This window comes from Pholis gunnellus (assembly GCF_910591455.1).
Source record: "Pholis gunnellus genome assembly, chromosome: 14".
Taxonomy (NCBI): Eukaryota; Metazoa; Chordata; class Actinopteri; order Perciformes; family Pholidae; genus Pholis; species Pholis gunnellus.
This window is the reverse complement of record NC_136541.1, coordinates 936,746-955,487: the sequence shown is the minus strand read 5'-3', so window position 1 is coordinate 955,487 and position 18,742 is coordinate 936,746. Positions and strand designations below refer to the sequence as shown.

The 18,742-nt window shown below is 41.4% G+C and overlaps 2 protein-coding genes across 2 annotated transcripts; one reads left to right on the top strand and one right to left on the bottom strand.

Annotated features, from left to right (window-relative positions):
* Window positions 1-3,702: 3,702 nt before the first annotated feature.
* proca (protein C (inactivator of coagulation factors Va and VIIIa), a) lies at window positions 3,703-10,817 on the top strand (the record flags this gene model as incomplete). Its single annotated transcript, XM_079172905.1, has 8 exons — window positions 3,703-3,789; window positions 5,201-5,358; window positions 5,436-5,460; window positions 6,609-6,719; window positions 8,766-8,906; window positions 9,007-9,125; window positions 9,652-9,769; window positions 10,234-10,817. Exons 1-8 carry the CDS (start codon window positions 3,720-3,722, stop codon window positions 10,815-10,817), a joined length of 1,326 nt encoding a protein of 441 aa, XP_079029031.1. The 5' UTR covers window positions 3,703-3,719.
* An 819-nt stretch (window positions 10,818-11,636) lies between these two features.
* dusp28 (dual specificity phosphatase 28) lies at window positions 11,637-16,865 on the bottom strand. Its single transcript, XM_079173744.1, has 3 exons — window positions 16,731-16,865; window positions 16,084-16,499; window positions 11,637-14,691 (listed from the first exon to the last, which is right to left on the bottom strand). The coding sequence occupies exons 2-3, from the start codon at window positions 16,429-16,431 to the stop codon at window positions 14,563-14,565; spliced, it is 477 nt and encodes a 158-aa protein (XP_079029870.1). The 5' UTR covers window positions 16,432-16,499; window positions 16,731-16,865; the 3' UTR covers window positions 11,637-14,562.
* Window positions 16,866-18,742: the final 1,877 nt, after the last annotated feature.

Genomic DNA, 18,742 nt, shown 5'->3' with positions numbered 1-18,742 from the left:
CGTTGTGTCTTTAAAGCCAATCAGTGTTGAGATTCACCTCCGGTCATCACTGACGTTGTTGAATCAAAGATGGAGGAAATTAATATTGTTTCCGTCTGTGTTCACCCAGAATACTTCACATTAGTACAGAGAAATGTATAAATGTGTATAAACCAGATGGTACAAACAATAACCACGCTGCTGTGTTTACGCTGCGATGAAGGTATGTTGAGTGTTGATGGAGCTGCTACAATGTTAGCTTAGCATAGCACTGATCCAACAAACATTATAAAAGTGATTTGCTTCTCGTTTTAAGGTCAGAACTAATAAAACGTGAATTAAGACTTTTTACAAATTGGCATCATTATGTTGTTATTTCTGCGTCCCTTTGTGTCCGTTTATTGCAATTAAATCTCAGCAAAATCAGTTTGTTTTGGGTTCATGCAGCTGTAGTAAACAGCTGACGTGTGGCTTGACAGTGAAAACACTTCTGGATGATGTTATGAACCAGACATGACGACATTTAGTTTCTCTGGATATCTGGGACTTACATAACAAGTACTAAGCAGCACTAGTGGTTATATCTTTCATGGTTGATGGCGGAAATAAATGGGGGAATAAATAAACGGACGAGTCAAAGAGCCCCATGACTTTCACTCAGGAGACCCAAAAGTCAACTGTTGACTTATCTATGCTGACGACTTAACCGTAACTCTGTTAACGTAACAAACGTCCTTGTTTTCCTGAAGCTAGACTTTCATCTAGACATGAGACGCAGAATGTCCTTAAAAGTGACCGACACCTTCCCATGAGATGAGTTCCTCTGCTGAGAAACAAACAAAAAAAGACGAAGGAAAACGATTCGTCGATTGAAGGGGACGTCACGTCGTCTCGATGTTTTTTTCTGCCAAGAAACAGTTCCAAGAAGTAGCGGCCCGTTAAAACCACAAACTGTTGTTTTTAGCGTCCGCTGGTTGAGACGTTTATCACACAACTGCAAATTCAACATGGATTGAAATTGTCAATATTTCCATTATAGTTGAAGTCGAGTCGATCGGAAACATTTAGTTGACTGACTGTAAAATTATAAACTAAACAAACAATTTGAAGACGTCACCTTCTACACCTGGATGGACATTATAAAAACTAAATAAAATAATAAAACTAATTCATAGTTTTAATTGAGAATATAACCTTAAGATTCATAGATAATGTTCTTGTTGTTTGTAAAGTAAGAAGGAAGGCCGCTCCCTCCCTCGGCCCCTTATCTAAAAAACACCTTTTAGTCCCCCCCCCCCCCCCCCCAACACAGAGTCGCCCGAGGAACCAGAGACGGCTGCTTTATGCACCCGGGTCAGGCTTTTATTCTGAAAAAAAAATCAAAAACAGAGGAGAACACAAAGGTAAACGGAGCCGAGTGAACAAGGCTGAAGCACAAAGGAGACAACAAAGGAGATGAATAGTTCCCCTTGATGAGTGTCCTGGTTTCCACAGCCGGCGACGCCCCTGAGGCCGGCCCGGGTTTCACACCTGTACCTGTTCACAGTAAACCACCACCTGCATTTCCTGTCTGAAGGGTTTTTACTGTGTAATAAAACGCAACCTGAGGCTGAAGCAATTACAAAAGAATGTCCTCTCCGTCCCCCGAGGTCACTTTTCAGAGGGTCATGTGACCACTGCGACACATGATGATGCTTTTATTTTGTAGAAAGTGTCTTCACGAACAGATTTAGTTTAGTAGATGTTCTAACTGAACGCTGTTCAAAGAGACAAAGATCCTCTGAGCAACAGCCGGAGAAGACAAGAAGAAATCAGCTGTCGTTGGTCAAAGAAACTGTAAGATTAGATTTAAACAGTTTCCTGTTTCAGTGTCAAAGAGTTTCACAATAAAAGCAGACGAAGACAAGCTGGAATTAACAGGCAACGTGTTATTAGTTATGGAAGGAAAGAAGAACATCGACATAACAGCCTCTTAAGTGATAACAGTTTTTATCTCTTAATCTCTATTTGTGTCTTGATATCGTTATCAGGTTATTTGATGCCTCAGTCTTTAAACTGTGTGTGTGTGTGTGTGTGTGTGTGTGTGTGTGTGTGTGTGTGTGTGTGTGTGTATGTGTGTGTGTGTGTGTGTGTGTGTGCGTGTGTGTGTGTGACAGTTATGTAACTCAAAGTGATAAAACAAGACGTATCACGCTCCCTTTTATATATCTTTAATATCAGATGTCAGCTTTTGTTGTGTTTTTGATGTTTTCACCTTCTTCCTGCTCTGGTTTGGCTTTTAAAAATAATTGTAAACAGTTAATATTAATGTGGAATCAACCTCAGTAATACAAATCTCCTGTTAATTTAAACCACACAGCGTCAAACTCCAGTTCTGACGTGTGAATCCAATGCTTCACGTGTTAAAGCTGCATTCTCTCTAGTGACCACCAGGGGGCGACTCCTCTGGTTGTATAGAAGTCTATGAGAAAATGACTCTACTTCTCTCTTGATTTATTACCTCAGTAAACATTGTAAACATGAGTTTATGGTCTCAATCTCTAGTTTCAAGTCTTCTTCAATACAGCATGATGTTCATTTAGTAAATGATGGTCCATTTAGAGTCACACAGACCATAAAGCAGGGGATGCTTTAGGGGCGGGGCTACACAGTGATTGACAGGTCTCTACCAGAGACGTATACGGCGTCTCTACGTCACTCCTCCTCAGTCCAGATATGGTCACTTCCTGTTCACTGGTTGCAAATAACCAAGATGGCGACGGCAAAAATGTCAAACTCGAGGCTTCAAAAGCATCACAACAACTACGTTCACTTCTTATATGAAAATTGTCTTCTAAACCTAACTGTTGATGTTGTTGTCTAAACCTAACTAAGTGGTTTTGTTGCTTTAACCTAACTTTAGTTGTTAACGTAATGTCCCGAAAAGGAGGGACAGGAAAAAAAAATTACAATTAGTGTCGCTGTACACAAAACCAACAGATTTAATTTCCTGACAATCTCAACCAAACTGCCGTCAGACTGTGGGCTGAACAGATGGACTCTTCTGTGGGACGGTTTAAAGAACTCTGTAGACTCATTTTTGGGATTCGGGTTCTCTGATCAGCTGCAGAGGTGGGTGGGTGGAGGTGGGTGGAGGTTTGTGTGTGTTGACAGTGTTGACAGCTGCAGACTGTGGACTCTCAGTCAACACAGTCCGTCAGTCATTAAAACAACCAGAACCAGAGCGAAGCCTCCGTCTCCGTCCTCGGCTCACAGTCTTCACGCGTAAGTATACGAAGACGCCCCTCGCTCTCTGAAACCCACTCCTTCTTTCTGTTACATCGGTTTGAGGTTTGAGGACGTCGTCTCGGTTCCCCCTCGTTCAGGTCCTGGGGGGCTCAAAGGTCCCACGGGGTTCAAACAGGCTGTGTGTGTTTGGCGGCTTCTGTGTTTTCAGCTGAAAATGATCAATATTGTAGAAGTTATGTTGAGATTTTGTTTTTCTCTCCACAGTTGTTTGACCTGCTTTAATCTGGTGAGTCACTTTAAATTATGTGGATTATGATTATTAATGTTTGTGTCACTGTTTCTGCTTCACCGGAGAGAGAGAGAGAGAGAGAGAGAGAGAGAGAGAGAGAGAGAGAGAGAGAGAGAGAGAGAGAGAGAGAGAGAGAGAGAGAGAGAGAGTAAACACTGAGGGGATGAGCTGATTGGCTTCGTGTCCGTCTCTTCTCATTGGCTGCAGGTTTTGACTTGAGGTCATGTCCCGCCTCGTCCTCTTGGTGTCCGTCACCGTCGCTCTGTGGTCGGCGGCGGTGCTCAGTCTGTCAGGTGGGTGGATCGCTTTGATGGATCACTGGACGGGTCTTCAAGATGTTTAGTGAGTTAGTTCAAAAGTGAAGATGTTTGGATGCAGTTTTTATTCAACCAACAGCAGCTGAGAGTTGACGTTTCCTCTGAAAGAGACACGAAATATCTGGAGGGTCTCGAAAAGTTACGAAACTAAACCAAACTAATAAACCAGGCGACGCAGAGAGCTGCAGCAGCAAAGCAGTCAGCAGGAGACTGCTGGTGACAGTCTGGGCTTTATAGACCGGGAACACCGGGAACACCGGGAACACCTTGACCGATCGATCTGCTGCCACCAATCTGGAAAACCTGACCGACCGGTTACTCAACTTATATTTTCTACTTCACAATGAAAATAATTCAATTTTTTACCACTTAATGTAAATAAGCATGAAAAGGCATCAAAATAGATAAATAGATGCACCACACTTCCCGACAGAGGAGCCCAGAATGTCCTCAAATCCTAGAAACGCATGTACGTAACACTTAAATGAAGTTGCAGCTATTAAATGCAGTAAAATATTACTATAATAGTATTGCCAATGTAGTATAGGTTATTACAAGGAACTTTAATTTTGTGTTCCTGGTCCCCAAAGTGGTCGAGTCTCTTTAGAAAACCTCTCATGTTACTGCAGCAGGTCTGACAGTCTGCTCCTCTCAGTCCTGGTTCTCCCGTGCCTCCCTTCCCTCCAGCGGGTCCAGCAATACGTCCCAGAGAGGAGAAGCTCTGCTCCTGGAGGAGGAGGAGGAGGAGGAGGAGGAGGAGGAGGAGGAGACGCTGCGGCTGCTGCCGGGAGCTGAGCTCTCCTCCTCCCTCCGGAGCTCCTGGATCTGGTTCTCTCCACGGTGGACCGGTCTATGCTAGAGGATCTGGGTCTGACCGTGGTGGACCGGTCTCTCCAGGAGGATCTGGGTCTGTCCACGGTGGACCGGTCTCTGCTGGAGGATCTGGGTCTGTCCACGGTGGACCGGTCTCTGCTGGAGTCTGAGCTGAAGGAGGTTCTGGTGAACCTGCATGAGTTCATCTGGTTTCACCAGAATCCGACCCGGTGGCTCCGATGACGAGCATCAAGAATAGCTCTATAGAAACAGACCATCTTCTCTCTGGTGGTCTCTTTACTGATGGAGGTCTGATAGAGGATCAGGTCTACACTGAGACTGGTTCATATAGAGGATCAGGACTACACTGAGACTGGTTCATATAGAGGATCAGGACTACACTGAGACTGATTCAGGACCAGATAAAAGTCCGTTAATAAATATAGAATTTCAAAGAAAAATGAGGTCTTGGTCTCCTAACGTTCATTCATGTTATCTGATATCATTAACTTGTTGTCGGGTATCTGATGCGTCTCCTCGGTTCCCCCCTCGGTTCCCCCCTCGGTTCCTCCAGTGTTCTCCGACCCTCCGGAGGCTCACATGCTGCTCCGCTCCCGTCGGGCAAACTCCTTCCTGGAGGAGCTGAAACCGGCCTCGATGGAGCGCGAATGTGTGGAGGAAAAATGTGACTTTGAAGAAGCCCGAGAGATTTTCCAAACCAGGGAAGCGACAGTAAGACGTTTTACTGTTTACATGTTTCAACCGCATTCACTCATCTCATCACTCACCTTTTTGTTTTGTGTTGACAGCTGGAGTTCTGGACGGTGTACACAGGTGAGAAACGCTGAACCGGGTTGATGCTCCACCTGTCCATCATCTCATTATAAAAGCGAAGGGTTCGTCTGTGTGTCCCTCTCATATCTTGAGAACCGCTCATCTGATCTCCTTCACACTCGGCGGGTGTTTAGGTCAGAATAGCATGAAGTGCGTTGACGAGTTTGGTGTAATTTGGACTCAGCGTTCACTGTTAATGAACTGTTAATAAATCAGCGAACAGTGGCAGCAGCGGGGGCGGAGCTTCAGGGCTCATGCAGACTTGAATTTGTTGTTCACAGCGTTCACAGGTCTCGGGTCAGTGACCACGGTTCACTTTTACATCTGGATGCTAACGTTACAACCAAACTCTTCACTTCCCTGCAGCACGTCCAACGAATGGGAACACCCCCCGATAATGCTGTAAGCAGCAACACTGAGAGCCAAGCAATAAGTCAGCTTCTATTCACCCGGTTTCATTTACATTCTAAAGCGTTAAAAACAGGAACGGAAACATAGGAAATAAAATAAATGTAGAAAAACATTAGATATAAAAAAGAAAAGATTATGATGTTGTTAGACCTGCTTCCTCTTGTTTTATTTGGAATAAAGGAAACTATTTAAGGAAAACAACAACAACAACAACAACGCCAAGTCAGCAACCAGGAAGTATTATTATACCAATAATTCCAAACTGAAGCCGAATTTCTTAAATAACATTCTTCTTCTGTTGAGCAGATTATTAACAGAACAGAGAAAACCATTCCAACTCAGTGGGTTAGCCCGAGTGCTAACCTTGTAGCCACACCAGATGAACAGACAGAATTAGCTTCTTTTGTTGCATCAGTTTGGATTTGCAGCCTTTCTGCCAACAGTTTGTTAACGTTTGTAAAGTCTGTTAAAATGTTATTTTTCCCACTCGGCTGCTCTTCATTACGATTTATACGATATGACTTGAACGCAGCAGAAAAACCATATAAATAATTATAAAATAACTTTAAAATAACTATAAAATAACTATAAAATAACTACAAATAACTATAAATAACTATAAATAACTATATAATATAACTATAAAATAACGTTTCCCTTGTGGACAGTTTGGTCTCTGAGCGGCCGCCTGCATGGCATTGTGGGAAATGTATTGACATGGCTGACTTGTGTTTCAGATGGGAACCAGTGTCACTCCCACATGTGTGTTCATGGATCCTGTGTGGATCAGTACCAAGACTACGCCTGCCGCTGTAACCACGGATACGAGGGCAAATACTGCGATCAGCGTGAGTCACATGACCGATGTTCCTCAGCTCATGATAACGTGATGATTGATGTTCCTCAGCTCATGATAACATGATGATTGATGTTCCTCAGCTCATGATAACGTGATGATTGATGTTCCTCAGCTCATGATAACGTGATGATTGATGTTCCTCAGCTCATGATAACATGATGATTAATGTTCCTCAGCTCATGATAACGTGATGATCAATGTTCCTCAGCTCATGATAACGTGATGATTGATGTTCCTCAGCTCATGAGAACATGATGATTGATGTTCCTCAGCTCATGATAACGTGATGATTAATGTTCCTCAGCTCATGATAACATGATGATTGATGTTCCTCAGCTCATGATAACATGATGATTGATGTTCCTCAGCTCATGATAACGTGATGACCGATGTTCCTCAGCTCATGATAACATGATGATCGATGTTCCTCAGCTCATGATAACGTGATGATTAATGTTCCTCAGCTCATGATAACGTGATGACCGATGTTCCTCAGCTCATGATAACATGATGATCGATGTTCCTCAGCTCATGATAACGTGATGATTGATGTTCCTCAGCTCATGATAACATGATGATTGATGTTCCTCAGCTCATGATAACGTGATGACCGATGTTCCTCAGCTCATGATAACATGATGATCGATGTTCCTCAGCTCATGATAACATGATGATTGATGTTCCTCAGCTCATGATAACATGATGATTAATGTTCCTCAGCTCATGATAACGTGATGATTGATGTTCCTCAGCTCATGATAACGTGATGATCAATGTTCCTCAGCTCATGATAACATGATGATCAATGTTCCTCAGCTCATGATAACATGATGATTGATGTTCCTCAGCTCATGATAACATGATGATTAATGTTCCTCAGCTCATGATAACATGATGATTGATGTTCCTCAGCTCATGATAACGTGATGATCAATGTTCCTCAGCTCATGATAACATGATGATCAATGTTCCTCAGCTCATGATAACATGATGATTGATGTTCCTCAGCTCATGATAACGTGATGATTGATGTTCCTCAGCTCATGATAACGTGATGATTGATGTTCCTCAGCTCATGATAACGTGATGATCTATGTTCCTCAGCTCATGATAACGTGATGATTAATGTTCCTCAGCTCATGATAACGTGATGATTGATGTTCCTCAGCTCATGATAACGTGATGATCGATGTTCCTTTGAGAAGTTTTTGTTGTTTTTTTGTTCCAGTTTGAACGTTAAAAACCACATAAAAAACAAAAAATGAATGAAAATATTTCAACAATTCAAACATTTTTAGTTTAACACAGAGACACTTAACCTCATCATAGTTCAAACTTTTTATACCATCCCTGTCACGGGGCATGGTGGAGGACTCAAGCGCAGACCAGGCAGAGTAGTGTGAAACGGGTATATTTAATGAACAAAACAAACCAATAGCAGACCATACAGGAATCGGCAGGTGATCCACAGAACAGACAAGAGACGAGGGAGGAAATTCCAGCAGGACAGGGAAGACAGACGGGAAAACCGGGAACAGGACAAGCCGAACGGGCGGGTAGACAATACAAGAATCTGGCAAGGAGTGACTGAGGGGCAGGAGTTTATGTAGGGGGAAGAACAGGTGAGAGGAGTTGTGCTGATGAGGGGGAAGTGCTTGATTAGTGATCAGAGGCAGGTGAAGGGAATAGGCTGAGGGAGTGACTGACAGGTAGAGTGAGGAGGGTAGACAAACACAGAACACAGAGGCAAAGCCTAATCGTGACAATCCCAAAAAATAGAGTAATAAATACAAATAAGAAAATAGAGTCCTAAATACAGAAATAGTTCTGCAGCTAATAATTGTTTTGATTAAAGATAAATCTGTTGGTGATTTAATCAGTTGAAGACATTTGATGAAAATGAAACATCTTTAATGTCTTGTCGAGTCCGACCAGCCGTCCAGAAGCCAAAGAGATTTCGTTCATCATGTCAGAGAAACAAGAGAATGTCGTCAGACATGTGAACGATGTAAATGGAGCTCTGTCGTTTGTTCAGCTCAAACAGCCACGAACTGCTCGCTGGATAACGGCGACTGCGACCACGACTGTTGGGAGAGCGAGGACGGCCTCACGAGGAGCTGCAGCTGCGTGAGCGGATACAAACTGCACGACGACGCCAAGAAATGTGACCCCAAAGGTGAGGAAGAGAGTTTCCTTTGTGAACCCAGAAGAACAAATCCCGCTCTCACGTCAAAGAGTTCACTGGTGCAGAAGAATCACTCTTCACTTGTGTGCAGGTGACTCGTCCTGCGGTCGGCTGCTGATGAGCAGGACGTCCTTCAGCAAACCGATGAAAGGCCTGCAGCCCTGGACGGTGGGAGGGCACGTGGGAAAGAAGGGGGAGAGTCCCTGGCAGGTACCTCACCTTCAGTCTACATTTTGTGACATTTATGCTAAATTATTGCTACATTTATGCTACATTTATTCTCTATTCATATCACATTTATGGTACATATATTCTATAGTCATGCTACATTTATGCTACATTTATTCTATATTCATACGTTTGTGGTACATATATTCTACATTTATTCAAAATGTATGCTACATGTATACTACATTTATTCGACATTCTACATTTATACTAAATTCCTGGTACATTAATGGTATATTTTTCATAGTCACTACATTTATTCTATATTCATTCTACCTTTATTCTTAATAAATGCGTTGGCCACATTTAATGAAAAAAATAATTAAATACAATTTGAATATCTTATTTCCAACACTGCGTGTCGTCCTCTTAGGGCCAACATGTCAATCAGAGCAGCGATTGTACACGTACTTATTTACTAATTAATGCATCATGCTGAAGAGAGAACGCAGGAATTCAGACTCAATTGAAAGGTAAACGGGTTCTACAGCAGTGTGTTTGTGTGCAGGCGCTGCTGCTGAACGCCAGAGGGCGTTTTCACTGCGGAGGCGTCCTGATCGATGAGAACTGGGTCCTGACCGCCGCTCACTGCCTCGACAACAGCTTCCGATTCCGAGTACGACTGGGTGAGCAACATCACGACGTCATCATCGAATATCTTATTAAACGTACAGCAGCGAATCTTTAAAAACAAAAGGGGACTAAATGGGCCTCAAGCTACATTCATGCTACATTTATGCTACATTTATGCTACATTTCTTTCTAAATTCATGCTACATTTATGCTACATTTATGCTACATTTCTTTTTTAATTCATGCTACATTCATGCTACATTTATGCTACATTTATGCTACATTTATGCTACATTTATGCTATATTTATGCTACATTTCTTTTTTAATTCATGCTACATTTGAACCATGATTCCAGAGGAGCTGTGGTCCACAATTTAATTTCAATCGAGGGAATTTAATTTGCAGATGGAGCAAATAAATTACACATCCCCCCCATCAAACATTCTGCAATTTAGTTTGAATAAATATTCAAGAATCAAGCTTGACTACCAGCCACCGTGTTTGTGTCTCCTCAGGTGACTACGAGCGCCACAGAGACGAGGGCACCGAGGTGACCCTGAAGGTTGTGAAGACCGTCAAACACCCGCACTACAACAGCCAGACGGTGGACAACGACATCGCGCTGCTTCGCCTGCAGACGCCCGCCCCCTTCTCCGAGTACGTGACCCCCGTCTGCCTGCCGGGCCGAGAGATGGCCGAGCGGGTTCTCCACCTGAACGGCACCGTCACCGTGGTGACCGGCTGGGGCAAAGACAACCTGGAAAACGGCTCGTTCAGCTCGGCCCTCAACGTCATCGAGGTGCCGCTGGTGGACCGCAGCGTCTGCGCCCGCCAGATGTCCCACAACATCTCCGACAACGTCCTCTGCGCCGGGGTCCTCGGGCAGAGGATGGACGCCTGCGAGGGGGACAGCGGCGGGCCGATGGTCACCTTGTACCGGGACACCTGGTTCCTGGTGGGCCTGGTGTCCTGGGGCGAGGGCTGCGGCAGGGAGGACAAGCTGGGAGTCTACACCAAGGTGTCCAACTACAACCAGTGGATCAACGGCGTGCGCGAGGACTGGGACAAAGGACACAATCCAGGACCCCCGAGGGTCTGAACCACAACCGTGGATCCAGTCTGGTCTGTTAAAAAAACCCACATTAAGGCCTCAGTTAGAGCAGCGATGTGACGCACTTTATAAATAAACTCATTCTGTCTCAAGACGCTTCGGTTTTCTTTGTCTTCACTTCTCTCGCTGCGTCAGCGATGTGGCTAAAAAAATAATGAGGTTTGATTCATGTTCCCCAGAGGATGAACCCCGACGACAAAAAACGATCCGCTCACTAATGTAGACGGCTGTATCGATCACTGAGGTAATAAATCAAGAGAGAAGTAGAGTCATTTTCTCACAGACTTCTATACAACCAGAGGAGTCGCCCCCTGGTGGACACTAGAGAGAATGCAGCTTTAACACGTGAAGCTTTGGACTCACTTTATAGAACTGGAGGTTGAATTCAATAAAAATTGCTAATTTGCGCAAAAATGTTTTTACAATCGCTTGAGGTTGTTTCTTTCTTTGTCACAAAAAAAAGAGTTTAAATGACCAGCGTTACTGTAATAGCTGCAAACTAAGATCCAGCGGGAACTTCTTTGCTGAATAAATCCTGACGAAGCGAATATTTAAGTCACATGACTGATCAGCTGTTTCTGCTGTCGGATGTATATTTTATATTTTCCTCGTTTACGGACAAAACAATTGAAACCAAATGAAACTTCTTCTTCTAGATTAAAGCCTCCAGTGGATCGTCTCCGTAAAAGGTTTGTATTATTAATAACGAGGTCGATGCAAAGACACGAGAAGAACGTCAGATGACCGGATGATAAACACACAACTTTATTTCATGATTCAGCACATTAACAGACTCTTAAAGGGACGCAGCGGTTTTTTAACTCGTCATTTAAACACGTGTATATATATTGAGGTCTGACGTGTTTCTAGTTTTTTAATTATTGCTTTTAATATAGCACCACAAAATGAAGAAGACACACCTGAGATTCACTCACACACACACACACACACACACACACACACACACACACACACACACACACACACACACACACACACACACACACACACACACTTTGTGCTGTCGCTGAATCACCTGATGACCACACAGACAGGCGTGTGTTCAGGTGAACATTTCCTGCATTAATATGCTTTAATATTACTGTTGAAAAGTAAAGTGTCTTTATTAATAGATGATATTTAGTTTAGTAGATGTTCTAACTGAACTCCGATCAAAGAGACAAAGATCCTCTGAACAACAGAAGAAGAAAGAAAAGAAACAGGAGCAGCTTCCTGTTTCGGTGTCAAAGAGTTTCACAATAAAAGCATCGTAGAAGACGCTGGAGTTCACTTCATCAAAGCTCTTCTTCAGACTTCACAGTAGAACCAGAAGGTTCGTCCAGAGTTACTGTCGGAACATCAGCTGAACGGGTCACAGTTTAAACCTCTTCATGAATATTCATAGATCAATAATCAAACTAAAAACTATTTCACATGAATAAATCAAACCTCTGGTGTCTGAATGGAACAGCTGACTGATCAATCTGACAAACAATCCTTATTAATAGCAACGGTGTCGTCACGCTGCGTTTACTTGATGGAGAGCTGATACCTTTTGATTAATAATGTTATAAACTGTCACCAACGAGCCTTAAAGCTGCAGGAACACGTCGTCTCGTGTTAAATAGTTTCAGAGCTCTGAGGTTTAGTGAAGACTCGGACTAGTTAAACCCGAGACTCCTGTAACGCTTTACTGGCTGTTCATCCTTCATTCTTAGTTTGTTTCTCAGGAAAATAGAAAGTTAGAGCTCAAAATAAAACCTCTTTTTTTAAATATATAATTTAACGCTGTGAACATACTTCCTATAATGATGGAGATTACGTGTTAATATTTCTGAGTGAGCAGGTGCTGCATAAACAGGTTTAAATCATTAGTTTAACAGCATTTCAGTGTTTAACTTCACTACATGTGTTAAAGTGGCTGAAATAAAACAACTGGATCAGATATAACAGTGAAACATTTTACTGATCAATCAATACGTTTACTATATATATATATATATATACATATATATATGTGTGTACTTTTACTTGTAGTGGAGTATTTTCTCGGTGTGTTATTAGTACTTTTACTGCAGTAAAGGATCTGAATACTTTAATATCAGAGTTTATGACGTTAAACTGATTTAAATCTCACAGTCAGAGCTTTAAATGTTGTTTTTATTTATTAATAAATCTAATATAGTATATAATATAGAAGATAAAGCTGGAGGTCACTCTTGTGATTGATGTACTGCATTGATATTAGTTTATGAGGCAATGTGTCCCTCTAGAGGTCGGAGGTGGAACTGCAACCACAGTCACACGTCACAGAAACGTCGGTTTCAGGTTCAACAGTTGAAATAAAGAACTACGTTCAAGTTAATGAAGTTAATCTAGTCTAAAGAACAGACTGAAGAGCTGCTCATAAGAACCACCTGCAGCTTTAATGTTCTGGTGGTTCTGGTTCTGGTTTGGATCGGAGACACTAGAAGCTTTGTTAGAAGTGTGTTTGTGTTGTTGTGTGACTTTAAACACTAAAGTCACACAACAACACAAACACACAAACAAACCAGCAACTCCTTTTATTCTAACGCAGGTGAAATGAGGAGCTCAGCTCTCCATCACGTTTCAAACATGAAATAATCTTCCACCAGTTTTATTCTGTGATCCGTGATGAATCAGACTTTGGAGCTTTATTTTGAAAGTCTCCTTAAAAGCGAATAAAAACATCTTTAAATGTTTCAGTTACTTTCAGCTTTTAGTTACTCGTTAGCGTTGAAAGATAAACAGATTGCTTCTAATGAATAAATATATTTATTTTAATACAATAAATAAATCTTACGTCTGTGATAAATGTGTTAAACTCCAAATATGAAAGAGAAAAATCTCTCGTCACAGTTTTTAAGTCGACATGATTAATGTGTAGAATAAACTACTTAAATATTTATTTGATATTTTATTTATGTACACTGTGTTTCTGGTGTTTTCACGGTTATTATTAAGTGTATTAATTATTGTCACTAAATGTTTTAAACTAAAGTCTCTATTCTTTACTCTTTTTATTTTGCATATTTAATCTGTTTTAGTTATTTTACAGAAACACTGAAACTCTACAATCTAATATTTCATGTTTTATTTTGGAGACTCGTCTTTAAAAGAAGTGAAATTAATTATGACGCAGATTAAAACATTAAAACATTAAAACATTAAAACTCAAACTTTAATATATTTTTCTGAGGCAAATTTGGGATTTTGGGTTATAAACATGAATAAAATGTGCTTAAAAGTCAGAATTGATAATTAACGAATAATTAGAGATAATTGACGAATAATTAGAGATAATTGACGAATAATTAGAGATAATTGACGAATAATTAGAGATAATTAACGATCATAAAACAGAGTTTAGATTCAGTCGATCGCCTGCTGGATATTTTCACATCGAGACTCTCGGAACAGTGAGAAGGTTTTAGGTTGATCAGACAGACAGACGTCCACCTGTCTGTCTATCTATGTCTGTCTGTCTGTCTCTCAGTCAGTCTGTCTGTCTGTCTGTCTGTCTCTCAGTCTGTCTGTCTGTCTGTCTGTCTGTCTCTCAGTCAGTCTGTCTGTCTGTCTGTCTGTCTGTCTGTCTCTCAGTCTGTCTGTCTGTCTGTCTGTCTGTCTCTCAGTCTGTCTGTCTGTCTGTCTGTCTGTCTGTCTGTCTGTCTCTCAGTCTGTCTGTGTCTCAGCCTGTCTGTCTGTCTGTGTCTCAGTCTGTCTGTCTCTCAGTCTGTCTGTCTCTTCGTCCTCGTCTCTTCTTCAGCTCCTGCTCGTATCTCTGCAGCTGAGACAGGAAGCCGGGGTTCGGATCGATCTCGTGACGAGCCGTCTTCACTCTCTGGAGGAAAATAAACAACAACAAATTATTAAAAGTGTCTTTAATGAATGTTATTACGCTCTTAATACATCATAAATATGATTAAATAGTTATTATATTTATATATATTTATCTCCTTTTCTGAAGAGTGAAGTCAATGCTTCATGTCTTAAAGCTGAAATCTCTATATATTCATTATATTAATTATATTTATTATATTAATTATATTAATTATATTAATTATATTAATTATATTAATTATATTAATTATATTTATCTCCTTTGTTTTGTTATCAATTGTTTTGTTTAAATATTTAAAAAAGTAGATTGAAATGTCTATAAAACTACATTACACAGTACAAAGATTAGTAGTTTTCAATAATAGTGTCCATGTACATATTCAAGCCTGCAGATGTTCAACATATTTATTTTAACTGATAGTCAAACCCATCATTATTAACATATAATCCTATCTGCAAATCGTTAGAACTGTAATGGTTTTATTAAGTACTTATATCGGTACTTGGTGTAGGCAAGTACTCAGATGTAAGTACTTGTACTCTGAAAACGTGGTCAGTGCTTTAAGACCAGGAGACAACCTGCATTCTCTCTAGTGTCCACCAGGGGGCGACTCCTCTGGTTGTATAGAAGTCTATGAGAAAATGACTCTACTTCTCTCTTGATTTATTACCTCAGTAAACATTGTAAACATGAGTTTATGGTGTTGATCTCTAGTTTCAAGTCTTCTTCAATGTTCATTTAGTAAATGATGGTCCATTTAGAGTCACACAGACCATAAAGCCAGTTTATAAAATATACAATAAGCTTGAATCCTGTCCGCTGCTCGAGGGCACCTTGGTAAACAGAAACCCCTGAGCTTCAGTTTCTGCACACTCAGCGTTCTGCTGCAGTTTAAACAACAGTCGGTGATATTTGTGACCTCTGAAACAGCAGCTCAGAGAACACAGAGACATTACATCACATTACAGTCATTGAGCAGACTTACAAATCAGATTCCATCACATTTCTACACCGCAGAACAGCTGCGGGAGCCATCGTGGGGTTAAGTGTCTTGCTCAAGGACACATCGACGTGCGACTAGCGGAGCCGGGGATTGAACCGCTGATCTTCTGATTGAAGGACGGCCCTGCTCTCCACTTAGCCACAGTCGCCTTCCTCACAGGGATGGCTCCTCCTCTTTTGTGTATTTATACGACTGTATTATTATTTGTTTCATCTTCTCTGACTTGGCTGCTGAAACACAGCGGAACATGAAACTGCGGGTCGGATTGAACCAGCAGCCGTTAATCAGAAAATAATGTCTTTTATTTTGTCTTTCCACTTCCTGTCTGCACACCTCTAGCCTCCGTCTTCTTATAATTTATAAAGTCGAAATGTCGTCTCTGCACCCACCTGCAGAGCGTCGGTCAGCGTCATCCCGCGGTACTTCATCAGGTAGGCGACGCACACGGTGGCCGAGCGGCTGCGTCCGTTCTTGCAGTACACGAGGCCGCGCCCCCCGCGGTTCACCTCCCCCTGGATGGCGTCGGCGACGCGGTCGAAGTGGGCGTACAGGTCCTCGTTGGGGTCGTCGTAGACGGGCACGCGCAGCTTGGCGACGGCGGCGGCGGCGGAGAACGGCTGCTGCTTGGACACGTTGACGCAGAGCGTCACCGCCTCCTGCTGGAGGAGCTCGTCGCTGCAGGCCGAGCGGGCGTTGCTGATGAACAGGGCGCTGGTGACTTGGCACAGCTGCAGCATCACCGGGTAGATCTGAGCCTCGCGGGCTTCCTTACTCGGGGAATTATGGTCACGGTGAACACTGACGCCTGGTCACCAAATAAGAGAAGCACGGCAGGGTTTTTGTCAAACAAAACATCACGATTGGGCTTAAAACAAATACGTAAACTAAGTAAGACGTAAACAACGCAACACAAGTACAGAACACAGACACCACTAGAGTTAATACATGATAAACAGCCTCAGATTCCACCAAACACAGACAGCGGTACAACTACCTACAGTCAGTGAACGCCTCACACAAGGACAGACTGACTCACATGCAGCCGTCAGCTGATCTTCAGGTTCCTGCTCTCTGCAGATTAATCCGGGTTGTTGTTTTGAGAGGAAAGTGTTTCCTGTTCTGTCCTTGCAGACGGTTCTGGTTGATCCGGTCTTTCCAGGTCTCCTTGTGACCCCCCAACTGGTCCTGATCACAACACACCGCTGCTATATTTACCGCACGGGCTCTGACAGCTGCTCCGCTCTGGGTCCTAGTGCTCATCAGGTTCACCGCCGACACCTGAAGTGATTAAACAGTTCAGAATCAGGAGCGACATATTATCCCTTTATGATCGGTGCTCAGTGTGACAGCGCCCCCCAGTGGAAGACAAGAGCAAACTCACACACTCAAACCAACAGTCAAATAGAACCAACACGTGTTCTGTGTGTCACAACTATAATGGATGATATGAACATTTCATTTCACCATTCTCCTGCTCAAAATACCTGCTGTTCACAATATCATCCTGATAATCATCTAAATATGTTTGAAAACGCTGAAACATTTACTTTATATTGTGTAAAGAAAGGACGTATGACTTCTTTAGTGAACAAACCAACAATTTTTAATGAAGTTATCATAAATCATCAGGTCCTCCTGCATATATAACGTTTAAATAAAAAAGATGTGCGTTCTTTCTTAAATAGATTTTATTTTAAAAATTAGGATCTATTTTTTCACTTCTCTTCCAAAATAGAAGCTGTGAAGATATTCACGAATTATTCCGATAATAGAAATTTTCCACGATCAATTTATTGAGTGTTTTTAATGGTGATGAATCACATATCGTCTCTTATCTCGTACCACAGCCTGATGTCTCGTAGAGCTCCATCGATCACCGTCATCACTAGTTTATTCACTCAATCACACATACAAATACGCACTAAAGCACCAAATGTGGATCAATCCGCCGCTGGAAATAGTCCCCAACAGATAACAGACACACTATTTTCTTGTATGATTTATGAAAAACGATGGTTTTTAAAGAGTCTTCAGTAGGAAGGTTAACTAACATGTTGGTGGTTTGAGTCTTCAGCTTTATCATTTTAAATAAGCTGGAGGTTATGTCCTCAAATCCTTTCAAAGTAAAAGAAGCAACCACAAAACAATAAATCACAAACTTCCTCAAACATCTCACTGTAACACCTGGACCTACCTGCAGAGTTGATGACATCACAGCTAGTTTAGAGCCAATCACGGTCCGGTATGAATATTTTAGGTTTGATGTGAAAACACTGAGAATGAACTTGACAGTGAAATAGGAGACTTCTTCTTCTGAGGAGGAAACCTCAGCAGACACAAATCATTATTCAAATCAGAGTATTTCTTATTTGTATTAAAAACATATTAAAGGTTTAGACCAAATCGTGATGTCATAAGCTTTTAACAAGTTATTATTCTAAAAACTCATTAATGGTTAATTATCACCCATAACTGTACTTTAATGTTTATTTCATTTATATATGTATTATAATAATCACTGTTTATGTTTCCTCTTACTTTTGTTCAATATATTAAGTTGAGTTGTAAAAGAAAATACTATTTAAGTTTCATAAATTAAAATTAATTTGTATTTATTAATCCGTTTCCTCCTATTTGTGGTCATTATATAATATATTATAATATATAAAATTCCTGTTTGAATTGCTTTTTAAACAGACCAGGATTTCTGTTTAAGAAATGAAATTAACTTTCATTAATTTCAATATTAAAGTTAAACTTTGCTGTAGATTAAAACATGTTCCACTGACGTGACTCACAATAGATTCTGTCAAACAGAAATGATTAGATATTCATATTTAATATATACTTTGACAGAAGTAGCATCTTTCTCTGCAGGTTGATTTAGAAATAAACCGTTTAGAAACATGGACGACATCGACGTGAAGAACAAACTTTTCTTTGAATAAACAGAAAGAATCCGTCAGTGACGAGAAAAATACAAAAACAAGTGAAGGAAGTGAATTTATTGTTGGGGTTGAAAATTCATCACACATGCAAACAGCGATG

What these genes read in the sequence shown, in the direction of transcription:
- dusp28 (XM_079173744.1), bottom strand. Translation starts at nt 16,431, where the DNA reads ATGCTGCAGCTGTGCCAAGTCACCAGCGCCCTGTTCATCAGCAACGCC. An exon ending in CGCTGACCGACGCTCTGCAG is followed by an intron (nt 14,692 to 16,083) that starts GTGGGTGCAGAG and finishes ATTTTCCTCCAG; the next exon opens with AGAGTGAAGACGGCTCGTCA.